This window comes from Mercurialis annua, linkage group LG6, assembly GCF_937616625.2.
Source record: "Mercurialis annua linkage group LG6, ddMerAnnu1.2, whole genome shotgun sequence".
NCBI classification, from domain to species: domain Eukaryota; kingdom Viridiplantae; phylum Streptophyta; class Magnoliopsida; order Malpighiales; family Euphorbiaceae; genus Mercurialis; species Mercurialis annua.
The window spans coordinates 8,796,699-8,810,288 of NC_065575.1; the positions used below are offsets into that span (position 1 = coordinate 8,796,699).

Genomic DNA, 13,590 nt, shown 5'->3' on the forward strand with positions numbered 1-13,590 from the left:
ACATAATTAATTCTAATTAACCTAATAAATTCTTGTTAACCATAATTTTCTTAATTTTCTGCCGCCACTATCTGTAGAGCAGCAACAATTGCCTCCATTGCCAACAATTGTCAGTCAGGCCAACCCGAAGGTCATGTCCTTTTAAGCTCGACACCTCATCCCTAGAGCAACTCACTCTCCCACTTGACAAGCGGCTCGGTGTCAGAAATATTTCAAACAGAGGACAACTCTATCCAAAGCACCACCATCCACGTGGCCCAGCAACTCGAAAAATACCACCAACTCGGACATAAATATCCGACATACTGGGGGGACTAGTGATAACGTAGCAGTGTAATTAGTAGGGGCGAAGCAACCTCGCCAAGAACATATATCACTAAGTCAAGCATTTTTACTGAGATGGTCCTAATAAGGAATGCCGAGCTATGACGAACAAGGGACGCTTCACCCAAGACTTGAATTCAGGAATATATATACATAAACGACCTCCGCCTGTGATGCTCGGCGTCATAGGCCGTATCAGAGTCCTCTTGATGCATAGAACTCGTGACTTGGGGGTCACCAGACTGGAAATGACGAAGTGGCATCTAGGATGGATATTAAATAACACCGGATTCAAGGCATCGCCCGAGCTTTGAAGAAGGAAACGTAGTAGATCGGCCCAAACAAGAATTGCAAAAGACGAGCTCCGAGATCCCATTATGATCCACACTCACGTGTAACTGATTATGGGCCCACAAAAGATCCTCTGACATGCGCGTAAAGAATGTTCCCTAAACCTGACACACTTAACAAACTGCGCCCAATATGGGGATTATGCCACGTAGGCATAATCGAATACAGGAACCACAAGAAGGAGAGCCTGCCAGCAATGCAAGGTCTGCACCAAAACCCTAACTATAAAAGAAGGTTTAAGGTGCAAACCCTAGGTAATTTCTTTTTTTCTCTCACTTATTCATCTCTTCTTTCTTTTCTTCTTCTTTCTCTCACTGAAACTTACTAGAGCATCGAAGCGAACGTGACCCCAACCGAAAGTTCCATCTGACCTTATTTTTGGTCTGTGCAGGATTTGGAGATCAAATTCTCATTTGGTGATTCATCAGTAACTATGATATAATATGTGGTTTTTGTTTTGTATCTTAATGTTGTTAATTTAATTGGGTTTTAATGGGAAGTGACTCTAATGAGAGAATATGAAATAAATTGTTATTGTTTTGATGGTTGAGATAGGTGGTGGTGGTGGTGGAATCCAATGATTGTGGTATCCTAATCAATAGTGTTCAGAACGGAACATCATCTGCAGCAACAACAACAGTAATTTCTAAAATAAGGAGTGATTTATTGTCTACAACATTAAATACAACCATGGAAGATGAGCCTTGTATTTCTTCCATTTTTAATATTCTTGCTCTTATTTGAGATTGGATAATCATGTAATAATCAACTACATTTTTATATTTAGTAATTCAATTTTGGCTTAAATGCATAAAAAATTCACCATATTTTTTGGGATTAGGATTCCCTAATGTTCATTTGAACATGAGAGGTCATGTTCATTAAATCTACACCATTCATTACAAAATGAATGGTGTAGATAAAAAAAGTCCAAATTTAGTTAAATTAATTTACACCATCCATTTTATAATGAATGGTGTAGATTAGTGAACATGACCTATCACGTTCAAATGAACATGAGGGAATCCCAATCCTCTTTTTTGTGTTTTGCATATTTAATAAAAAAAATTAATTTTGGCAAAAATATTATACAAACTTTTCAATTTTTATAATTAAGACGTCGGCATTGATTTGATTGTTAACTGCACCGTTTTAAATGTAAAATTGTACCAAATATGTCATTGATTGTATTCTTTTTCTTATTTAGGAATAGGAATTAGATTAAGATTTTATTGAGAAATTTTTACTCTCTATAAATAGTTGGGAATGGTTATTGTATTATTTATCCTTTAGGTCAAATCAAATAAAAACTAGAGTAATGTGTATTTTATTCAGCAATATCCAGATTATTATTAGTTTAGGAGTAGTTTTGATATTAATTTCGCTTGAGTTTTTTAATTTCCGAATTAATTTTTGTAGCTTTTACGGTTAACTTTGTTAACTCAAAAATTATGTGTGACTCTAAATACTAGTTCGGTTAAAATATCAAATCTGAATAGTTTAAACTTATAAATTTAAAATTTCGAGTAAAGATTTATTTCGATGCAAACGTACATTTTTAATTTATAGCTTGCTTTATGTGGCTTTCCCCGGCTAATTTGATAATTACTTTCAAAATTGACCGGCATCTAATTATATACTCCCTCCGTCCCGTAAAGATAGAAAAAGCACTCATTTTACAAGAATTAAGAAAGTAGTTATTTATAGGTAACTTGTGATAATTTGTCTAAATTACCCTTTGTAATCAATTAGTTATATACATTTCCCAAAGCCACTTTACTAAATATAACACTTACAACTTCTTTTTTTTATTTTTTCAAAATATGCATTTAATGTTTTATGATAAGTATGTAGGGGTATTTTGATAATTTTTGACTTAACTAACTCCACTTTTTTTATTTTTATGGGACAAAAAAAGGTGGTACTTTTTCTATCTTTACGGGACGGAGGGAGTATATGCTATCGTTTGATTTGTGGGATATTAAAATATAGTAGATCTTATGATGATCAAATGATGTTCGCTAAAACTTTATTATTATTGGTTTGTTTTCTCTTCTATGTTAAAAAACATTGTCTATTCCAATTAATTGTAAAACTTTGAAAATTATTTTTATAGATTCTTTTTTGACAAATTTATTTATATTATTGAGTACCATTTTTTTATGCAATTGCGTACCATTTTTTTATGCAATTGAGTACCATTTTGTATCTCATAAAAATTTGAATTTTTATGCTAAAAAGGTTGAATATCATTTTTTTATACATATACTAATAAATATCAGGATGACTTGACTTTCATTTAAGGATATTTAGTAAATTATCATTTATATTAATGATTAATCAATTAACTACTAAAAATATAAAAATTTAATCATCTAAAATCTTTTTTTGTTTATAATTTTATTTTTTCAATTTTTAAATTTAAATTTATTTTTCAATTTTTAATTTCAATTATAACCATTTGTTTAATTTGAAATGGAAAAATACTTTCATTTATCTTCTGTATTATTTCAAATTGTATTTTTATCAAAATAAATTTTAAAAATGAAACAATATAAAAGGTATACTTAACTATTTTTCTTTTCAATTTAAACAAATGATTATAATTTTTTTTATAATTAGAAAAAAAAGAGTGCTTGTGGAGAAATCGAATCTAAGACCTAACAATTTGCTGATTAGCGCTTATACCGTTTAAGTTATAACTCATTTGGTACATATAATTATAATTAAAAATAGAAATTTAAAAATATGCTAAAATTGAGGATTTATAAAGATAAGGGCATAAAAAAAGTCAACCAAATTAATAATAGGTCTACGAATGTAGATGCATTAAAATATATTTTATATTTTTTATAATTTTTTTTATATAAATTTAATAAATTAATAATTTTTTCCATTATATATATTAATAATTAATAAGGTTGATTGTATATGAAAAATTCTAATCTAAATCTAATTCATAAATTTTCTATAAACCTACAGTGAAATGTAAGAAAATTTAATATAATTTTTTTTGCATAGGTACATAATTTTTCTATAGACCGGCCATTATATATCACCTTGTTTTGCCTTTTTGGTGATTATTCTACAAAGTCATAAACCAGGTCCTTCCATGTAAACCGAGTCAACTCATGTTCCATTTCCAACACCTTCCCCTTTCTCCTCCATACAAAACCTTACAAATTTACACTTCGTTAAACCTGCACCAAACTATCCGATTACTGAACCGGGTCGCCGGCGTAGTCCATGACTTGATGGGCCGACTCTGCAATCTCTGTGCTTGCCTCGACAGAAAACTCAAATCCGTAAAAGCCTCCTATGGCGCTGATAACCGCGACGATAACGATGAATTGGACACTCATAACCTCTTCTTTGACCTGCGTACTCTTCAAATTGCTACTAATTTCTTCTCCGACTTGAATCAGTTAGGCCATGGCGGTTTCGGTCCCGTTTTTAAGGTATGTAACGTTAACATACGGGCGTACCTGAGAGTTTATGGTCCCCACTTTATAGCAAATTTATGCATCCCTGGTAACGGTAACAGGCAAGAGTTGCTTGGCAATTCTGCCGTTAATGGTGGTAATTGAAATGTTTTTTTACAGGGATTGATACCGAATGGTCAAGAAGTTGCAGTGAAGAAGCTTTCATTATCGTCGAGACAGGGACTGAGGGAATTTTCGAATGAGGTGAAACTTTTATTAAAGATTCAGCACAAGAATCTGGTCAGTTTGTTAGGTTGTTGTGTTGAAGGGCCGGAGAAGATGCTTGTTTATGAATATCTGCCCAACAGAAGCCTTGATTATTTTCTATTTGGTAAAATAACTCTGTATTTGGAATTTTCTTTAAGCTTTAATCATTATTTCCACCTTTTTCGGCTTTTTTTTTGTTATGGTTCAAACCTTCAAAATCGTCAATATTAGCTTATTTTTTCAATTTTCAGTTTTAATTGTAGCAATTTAATTAAATTAGGGTGATTTCTTTTTTATATATATGCTCTTCGTGTTTGAAATTTTTGATGGAAAATAGATAAACTGGAACAATATGAAGCAATATTTGAACCCTTTTCACTTTAATTTGAACAAATCGCTACAGTTGAAACTGAATGTTAAGAAATTTAATTAAATTGAGGTTTTGTGAATGTTTGGACCATAGCCGAAAAAAGTCGAAAAGGTTAAATATTTTTGGATGATTAAGCATTTTCTTTAATAGGTCAATAAACATGTTATTTGGTTTATCAGCTTGAATTTTAATTTGGAGGGATGGAATATTGTCAGATAAACAGAAATCTGCATCTCTTGATTGGAGAACTCGGTTTAAAATAGTTACAGGGGTGGCAAGAGGTCTTCTATACCTTCATGAAGAAGCCCCTGAAAGGATTATTCACAGAGACATCAAAGCTAGTAATATCTTGCTGGATGAACATTTGACTCCAAAGATATCGGATTTCGGCCTGGCTAGGCTGTTTCCTGGTGACGACACGCATATGAATACATTTAAGATTTCTGGCACTCAGTGAGTAAATCAAATTTGTCATTTTCTGACTGGAATGTTGATGAGCTAATTACAGAAAAAGTAAGTAATTGATTTTGTTGAATGCAGTGGTTATATGGCACCTGAATATGCCTTGCATGGTTATTTGTCGGTGAAGACTGATGTTTTCAGCTATGGAGTTTTGTTACTGGAGATCGTAAGCGGGAGGAAAAATTATGATAGCCGACTTGGTGGTGAAAAGGCCGACGTCTTAAACTATGTAAGTTCATATTGCTTAGAATTGTGAACCACAAACTTCTGATGCACTTACATTACAGATGCTTATGGTTTGATAAATTGATAAACAGACTGCATCCATATCGGTTGTTTCCTATATTTTCAACCCAAAATCAAATTTGTAAAACAGTTTACATGCTATTTAATTTGTTCTTAATTATTTCTTTCCACACTGATTCTAGGTAAATACAAATTAACCTGTTGATGTTACTAACCAACATAAGAAATGTTATTGGTACGTTCCGGTAGTGTAAAGGTCATATTTAAATACAAGATACCTGAAAGATATCCTGAACTCGTTGCAATGCATGTAATTAGGAAAGCATAAACGATGCCCATTCTGTCTTGCAAATAATATTATAGTTCTATTCGATGCCACTTGACTTGTCATACTCGTAAAATCAGAATTCAGTTTGACAGTCAATGTGACATGTAAACTGAAAATTAAGCTTGTGTTATATGGAAGTGCTGGTTTAGGTACATTACATGTTTGAACGGTCATTTATGGTACAGTTATGCCCAATTCTGCATTTACATGGTAGTAAGATACAATTTTACCTAAATTAAGCTATGTCAATATTAAACCTGACTCTGATATCCAAGTGCTGGTTTTCAAATATCTGGAACTGCCATCGTTTTGTATGTTTAATCGAGTTATAAGCGAACCAGATTGATCCGATCCTCATGGTTTTGGATGCTTTTTAAGCAGACATGGATGCTCTACCAAAAAGGAAAAATGTTGGAGTTAGTTGATGCGAGCCTTACAAAATGCAACGGTGACGAGGCAGCAATGTGCATTCAGCTGGGGCTGTTATGCTGTCAGCAAAGTATTGCAGAAAGGCCAGATATGAATACGGTTCATCTCATGCTTTTAAGCGACTCGTTTACATTGCCTAGACCAGGTAGACCTGGACTTCAAGGGCGACGGGCGAATTTTACGACAACAGGCACTTCAGCTTTTACTAATACAAACACTAACACAAATACTAATGGTAGCAGTACAAATACGGGCATCGGTAAAGCATCGGGAGGGAATAGTTTTATTGAGGATTATTCTAGAAATTCCATGTCTGTTTCTTCTATTGATGAAGGTAGATGAGAATTATTTATACTTATATGAAGGGTGATTACCTTCTTTTTCATTATTTTTAGTGGTAGCTTTATTAAGATTATGTATAGCATTAACTCATTATAAGTATAAAATGCTTGTCATTTAAATTGTTTTTCCATGTAATTAGATATGGTTAGGAGTATATTCTTGTGAATGTCACTAAACAGGGGTGATTTCAACCTCTATTTTGTTTAAGTATTATCAAGTTTTAAGTAGAGATTTATAATGAGGGTCTTTTTTGAAGAAAAAAATTGAAATGATTTTTGTTTGTCACAGAAATCTGAAATAATGCTTGGATTAATGAAAAATAAGTAGAACTAAATTCTAGAGTGAATAATGATTTAAAATTTATGCACTGCCACTTTTGAAGTGATACATATTTTAAAATGGGTTAATTTCATAAAAAGTCACGACCATTACTCGAATTTTCATTTTAATCATGACTTTTAACGTATTGGTATAATTCATATTATATTTTCAATTATATTACAGATTGTAATACAGTCGGCTAAGAATTTTTGCAGTACTGGAAACCCATACTGTGTCTCTTGAAAGCGAGTATATAATATGTATTGTTTTTGAAATTTGGAGAAACAACCAAGAAAGTTAGTTGTGACCTAGCCGACACTCCTTTCTTTGAGATTGGTGCGGGTTGCCATTCCATTGACCATTGTTATTTGATTTTGTAGTTCATTTTTAGGTTTGAAATATACTACTAGTATTTTTTATATTAGTAAAATTTCTCGTAATAATTTGGTGTCTGAACATTTTAATAAATTTTTTAAATTGGTATAGATTATTTATTTTATTTTTACTTTAAGGCTTAATTTCTTAAAAAACCCCCACCTTGCATTTTTTTTTCGTTTATACCCTGACCTTGTAAAAACATCATTTGTACCCAATTTTGAGTTTTTATGTTTCATCTCTACCCAAAAGCATTAAATTGTACTCTTTTCATTTGAAAAAAAGTTTAAAACAATTCTTCATTTTTAACTTATATACGAATTAGATATTAATGTTATTAATAGTACAAAAATACAATCTTTTTCAAAAAATTAAAAATAATAATAATTTTTTTTTAGTTTTTTTAAAAAATATTTCGAATTTTTTTTAATTTTTTCAACTTTTTTAAAAATATTTCCGACAAAAAAAATTAAATTTTTTTAGTTTTTTTAAAAAATATTTCGAATTTTTTTTAATTTTTTCAACTTTTTTAAAAATATTTCCGACAAAAAAAATTAAAAATAATAATTTTTTTTAATTTTTTAGTATTTTATCAAATTAAAAAAATTAATTAATTATTTGGATGTATTTGATTATTTTTTAAGTTTAAGGATTTATTTGTATATTTTAAAATAGAAAAAAGTATGTTTTAAACTCTTTTCCAAATGAAAAAAGTACAATTTAATGCTTTTGGGTAGAGATGAAACATAAAAACCCAAAATTAGGTACAAATGGTGTTTTTACAAGGTCAGGGTATAAACGAAGAAAAAGTGCAAGGTGGGGGTTTTTTAAGGAATTAAGCCTTACTTTAAATAAATTGTATTTTTATTTACGAAAGTATTAATTATGAAATTCTGTGTAACATTAAAATTTCCCTTTTATATAAAGTTTATGAGAGTCACAATTGGTGAAAGAGAAAGAAAACTAAACTAACATTGACAAAAGAGGAAATTAGACTCAGCACTTGATTATCAAAAATAATTCCAAAAATACTTGAGCATTTTTTTTTTTTCCTGTCAACACTTGATTCCACCTTTTTATTTCATCTAGCACTTGATTCCACCTTTTTATTTCATCCAGCACTTGATTTCACCTTTTTATTTCATCTAACACTTAACCCAACCTTTTTATTTCGTCCAACATTTAACTTCATTTTTTTATCTATCCAACATTTAACTCCATTTTTTTAAGATTTAGAATTTAGATTTTAAGATTTTAGGGGTTTAGGGTTTATGATTTTAGGGTTAGGGTTTAGCATGATTTAGGGTTTAGGGTTTAAGATTTAGGATATAGGATTTAGCATGATTTAGGGTTTAGGGTTTAGCATGATTTAGGATTTAGGGTTTAAGATTTAAAATTTAGGGTTTATGGTTTAGTATGTTTTAGGGTTTAGAGTTTGGAGTTTAGGGTTTAGGGTTTAGGCTTTAGCATGATTTAGGATTTAGGGTTTAGAGAAATAAGATTTTAAGTGTTAGGTTTAATGTTTTTATTAAATCAAGTGCTAGGTGCAATTTATTTTCTTTTGTAAGTATTGTCCGCAAATAAAAACGAATATAAGTATTTTTGAGATTATTTTAACAAAATCAAGTATTTTTCAATTTTTCCCTTGACAAAAAGTAGAGTCATTTTTCAGTCAGTTCAGTTTCAGTGTGTTCAGTTAGTGATGGAGAGTGAATGAACAAACATGAAGAAGAGATGAAGTTAGATTGTATTTAGGATTTGTGGGATCATCAGCTTATAATATTATTAATATTAATAGTAAGAAAAAATAGTATAAAAAAGAAATGATGAGGCCGAACTGGGAACTGAAGAAATGCTGCAATCATGAGCAAGTTGTGTTTCTCGTCACCGTCTCTGTCTGTGCTGTTGTCATTCTTGCGGTATCTTTCTTTTCTATATTACTACATTTTTCAATTAAAGAAGCAATCTTCAATGTATATTATATTGCTTTTATCTTAAATCATTATGGTTCACAAGTTGGATGGTTCCATTTGATCTGTTTTGCTATAAGTTTGTTTTTGTTTCTCTGCTTTCTATTGCAATTATTGGACGTTTCGGACAGGAAAACTTCATTTTTTTTTAGATAGAAAACCTTAAAATAACACCATTTCGCCGTGTCCCTGTCCAGTTTCTCCTTGTCTCTGTCAAGTGTTCCGTTTCCCGTGTCCGTGCCTGTGCTACAATGGGGTTCTGGCTAATGCTGTAATGCATTCAGTTTGTTATAAGTATAAAGTTTTGGAGTTTCTATAGACTTTCCGAAAATGGAAAGAGACCATCGGAATGTAAGACTTGATAAGTTTCCGCGCAATATAGGTTTCTATGAGTTCTAATCTTATTTGAACATTGGCCCCAGTTGAAAGGGATGTACCTTGTGTGTTATGTAACAAATTTTTAAGTGAGTGTGGTTTAGATGTATAGAATGCGGCAACTTCAATTCTATAAATTGGAATTGTCTCATTGAAGGTTAGTGAAGTTCGAGTTTCTATACTTTAATGGCATAATTACTTACTCTAATGGCTTCTTTAAAGTAAAAGCTAATGTATTGATATGCCTTTGTTTGTGAATTATACTGAATTCAATCAATATATGAGAGTCATTTCTTTGTTATTGTTACAGTTATGGAGAACAGTACTGCTGACACCATTCAAGCTCGTGACTGTATTTCTTCACGAGGCGAGCCATGCCATAGCTTGTATATTAACTTGTGGCCATGTAAGAGTCTGCTCAATTCTCATATTTAGTGCATATGCTTGATTCTTATGAATTGCTGGATGAATCCTAGCAACCTTATAATTATCTCATTCCATAAATCCAAGTAACAAAGTCTTAACAATATACATAGAATGGTATTTAGTTTTGACAGTGCAAGCCAAAAATTTGTGTCCCATATGGTAAACTGAAAGCAAGAGCAACTGTTTGGATATGAATATCTGAAAAATAGATACTGAACATCCTTCTCGTAGTGCTTGTATTGCAAGTTCTTCATTTCACGGCATTCTCTTGCAGCAAAGACAGACATGTGAAGTGAATGTGGTGATTATATTACTTCTTTATATCAGGTGGAAGGTATTCAGGTTCATGCGAATGAAGGTGGAACCACTCAAACACGCGGCGGTGTATACTGGTTAATCTTGCCTGCTGGATGTAACTTCTTCATCTTCTTAATATCTTTTCTCTCTTTAGTCTTCTTAAGGTGGGATAGCATATAATTCCATATCTAGTTTCTCCCTGGGACGAGCAATCTGCTGCATAATGTTTAGAGCCTGTTGGTATATATTAAGTTATTTCTGCATGAATTATTGGTTTTTTTTATCAATAATTTGCAATGTTCATTTTCACATTCCGCAGATCTTGGCTCCTCCTTTTGGGGAATGGTTCTGATACTTGCATCCACAAATCTTCTTACAGCAAGAATTGCAGCAGGATGTTTTGTTGTGGCTCTACTTATTGTACTGTTAGTAGCTAAAAATGTAAGTGGTTCCAAGCATAAACCTTGTCTTGTCTCCTCCTTGTACACTTCTAGTTAATATCCTAACATTTGGTAATGTTGCATTGTACTTCTTTGTAGTATCCAGACACCATTCTTGTTCTACTATGTTGCATGAAAACTTGTCGAGTCTTACATTTTGGCCGTGTTTCCTTCCGTTCCCGAAAACACTTCTGAAATCCCAAAATTTTGAACTTATAACCTATTCTTATATACAAAAATGTAGCTTCGTTATTCTTTGTTTCAACATTTTCTGTTTCAGCGATTCCGTTTCCGTTTCCATGCTACATATATGATTTGAGTTCGTAACATAAAGAGAATCGCACAATGTCAGTTATTTTGCATAGCATATTAATTACTTCTTACTGTTTACGACACAGTGGACTCTGCGAGGACTTTGTATTGGTATGTGTTTCAGTAACCTGCATAATGCTGCCTATGATTTCCACAAACTGCAATAACACTTACATGTTGAGACATCAGGGTTTGTTCTTTTCCTTGGTGTGGTCTGGGTCCTGCAAGAAACAACAAAAGTTCGCATTCTTCGGTATATAATTCTATTCATTGGCGTAATGAACAGCTTGTTTTCTGTTTACGGTATGTAGAATAGCCTATTGAGTACCACCAACGTATTTGTTTATGTAGTTGTCGTATTGCTAACGTGTATATAACAATGCAGATATTTATGATGATTTAATATCCCGTAGAGTCCATTCAAGTGATGCTGAGAAATTTGCCGAAGTTTGTCCTTGTCCATGTAATGGCATGGGGTGGGGCATTATTTGGTTAGTATCTTAATCAAAGCTAACTTTTTCGCTCTTACTACAACCGGGCTCATGGTGAACCACTCCCGTACGAGTGAATTCCATGGCGGTCCTGAAATTCCGCTTTTTCACCAAGTTTTCAAATTTTGCAGCCTAACAAACTATGTTCTAATTGTGTATAAACTGTCCTTGCAGGGGTCTAATTTCTTTCTTATTTCTTTGTGGTGCCATGTACCTTGGCCTTGTGATATTGTCTTGAGGTACATTTTGATCCTTTTTTTAATTGTTTTCATACACTAAATATTAGTCTGTTTGTTAGAATTAGTGTAAAAATGATTAAAAGATTACTGAGTTTTCTCAGATTGTTTATTATTATTATCTTTCTTATGCAGTGGGATTTTTTTGTTCCTCGACAGTTCTGCATCAAATTGGTTGCTCATTAGAGATTGGAGATAAACCTTAATTGCTGCGATCTATAGGAAATGCAATTGGAGATGAGATGTTTCATCGTGAATTTTGTTACAAAATAGTGACTGATCAAAATTGAATTATTTCCTGAATTAGTTCATAAATTTACAGAAGCTATTTTTTGTTTTGATTTTAATTTTATATAAATAATATTATTTTTATGAAATTTTAATTTTATTACTTTATAAGAATACTTGTTCAACTCAAAAAAATATTATTCACAAATAATTATTTTAAACCAAACATGGTTTATTAATTTATTTATATTTGATTATTTAAAGCTTGTAAAAAGATTTGATCACATGAGCTTTATAGAAAATTTTCCGGTACCATATCATATTTTGTTTGCAGCCAAAATAATAAATTATTTCGCAACGTTTTACAGCCTATTTCTCTTTTTAATTAACAAAGGTTCATTGGTACAAATAATTAAATATTTGGACAAAAATATATTTAAAATAATTTTAGCTTGTTTAACCCCTCTTCCGGCTTATACATCACGTCCGATAATATTCAACCACTCAACTCCAATATATTAGCCCCTAGTCGTAAATCCGCGCATTTGCGCGGAATCAAATATATATTATATTGAAATAAAATTTTAATTTTAAATAATAATAACACGAAAAATGTCAAAAAAGTTATAAGTTGCAAACCAATAAAAATCAATTCTAATATTCTAAAAATTAATTATTTTAATACATATAGAAACTAACAAAAACTAAATAAGTTAAATAATTATTTTATTCAAGTTAGAAACTAATTAGACTTACTTATTAATAATATTTTTTTGAAATTAAATTAATATTTTATTTATATCTAGAATTCATGAGAATTCTCATTTAGTCTATAACTATTTATTGAAAGTCAGAAACTAATTAGAATTATCTATTAATAATAATTTTTAGAAACTAAAAAAATAAGAATAACGTTAAATTATATATTCATATATTATATTAAAGCAACAAATATTTTAATTATCTAATATTTAAGTTGTTTTCTAGTTTTGATCTATTTTGTTTATTTATTTATTTTTCATTTTCATTTTTAATTAGTAGCTTAATCTTAATCCAAAATTTCCATGAGTTGATTGCTTCTTCATGATAGAAAAGCCCTCAGTCAATATGAACATCGAGTAAAGAATTTTGTATTCAATCATATATATAGAAACTTATCTGTGGATGTACTTTAATTAAATAATCAATTATTAATAATTTAAATTATAGTAGTAGATTACCGTATCTATTATTCTAATGACATTCTAACGTTATAATAAAAGTGAAAAGTAAAAATTCATCAAAATAAATAGAATTTAAATAGTTATAAGTATTTTATTCAAATTGAAAAACTAATAAAAATTATTTATTCATAATATATTTATAAACTAAAAAAATATCTAATATTTTATTTAAGTTGGAAACTGATGAATTCAATAGTAAGATTGTTATGGTATAATAATAAATTTAAGTAATAAGTGAAAGTTTTTAAATTAAATCATGGCACCATGCTAATGTATGTTAGCTAATTATTTAGAAAAGAATTACGACATCAATTAACAATTAATTAGATTGAACGTATGTATAAGTTAAAACACT

At 30.6% G+C, this 13,590-nt stretch overlaps 2 protein-coding genes across 3 annotated transcripts; both read left to right on the forward strand.

Annotated features, from left to right (window-relative positions):
* Positions 1-3,743: 3,743 nt before the first annotated feature.
* On the forward strand, positions 3,744-6,748 carry LOC126654130 (cysteine-rich receptor-like protein kinase 44). Its single transcript, XM_050348195.2, has 5 exons — positions 3,744-4,133; positions 4,278-4,488; positions 4,950-5,187; positions 5,275-5,425; positions 6,152-6,748. The coding sequence occupies exons 1-5, from the start codon at positions 3,807-3,809 to the stop codon at positions 6,539-6,541; spliced, it is 1,317 nt and encodes a 438-aa protein (XP_050204152.1). The 5' UTR covers positions 3,744-3,806; the 3' UTR covers positions 6,542-6,748.
* A 2,120-nt stretch (positions 6,749-8,868) lies between these two features.
* LOC126686168 (uncharacterized) lies at positions 8,869-12,161 on the forward strand. Of its 2 annotated transcripts, none has more exons than XM_050380204.1 (9): positions 8,869-9,156; positions 9,893-9,988; positions 10,336-10,420; positions 10,625-10,746; positions 11,144-11,168; positions 11,247-11,360; positions 11,443-11,548; positions 11,723-11,787; positions 11,944-12,161. In XM_050380204.1, exons 1-8 carry the CDS (start codon positions 9,061-9,063, stop codon positions 11,784-11,786), a joined length of 708 nt encoding a protein of 235 aa, XP_050236161.1. In that variant the 5' UTR covers positions 8,869-9,060; the 3' UTR covers position 11,787; positions 11,944-12,161. The 2 variants fall into 2 exon arrangements, with proteins under 2 accessions (XP_050236161.1, XP_050236160.1); XM_050380203.2 differs by having other exon boundaries at positions 8,870-9,156; positions 11,920-12,161.
* The last annotated feature ends 1,429 nt before the right edge of the window (positions 12,162-13,590 follow it).

Coding starts and splice junctions, on each gene's coding strand:
- LOC126654130 (XM_050348195.2), top strand. CDS start 3,807: ATGTTCCATTTCCAACACCTTCCCCTTTCTCCTCCATACAAAACCTTA. Junction 5,188..5,274: donor TTTAAGATTTCTGGCACTCA/GTGAGTAAATCA, acceptor TGTTGAATGCAG/TGGTTATATGGCACCTGAAT. Junction 5,426..6,151: donor AGGCCGACGTCTTAAACTAT/GTAAGTTCATAT, acceptor CTTTTTAAGCAG/ACATGGATGCTCTACCAAAA.
- LOC126686168 (XM_050380204.1), top strand. CDS start 9,061: ATGATGAGGCCGAACTGGGAACTGAAGAAATGCTGCAATCATGAGCAA. Junction 10,421..10,624: donor GTTAATCTTGCCTGCTGGAT/GTAACTTCTTCA, acceptor CACATTCCGCAG/ATCTTGGCTCCTCCTTTTGG. Junction 11,169..11,246: donor TCTGCGAGGACTTTGTATTG/GTATGTGTTTCA, acceptor TTGAGACATCAG/GGTTTGTTCTTTTCCTTGGT.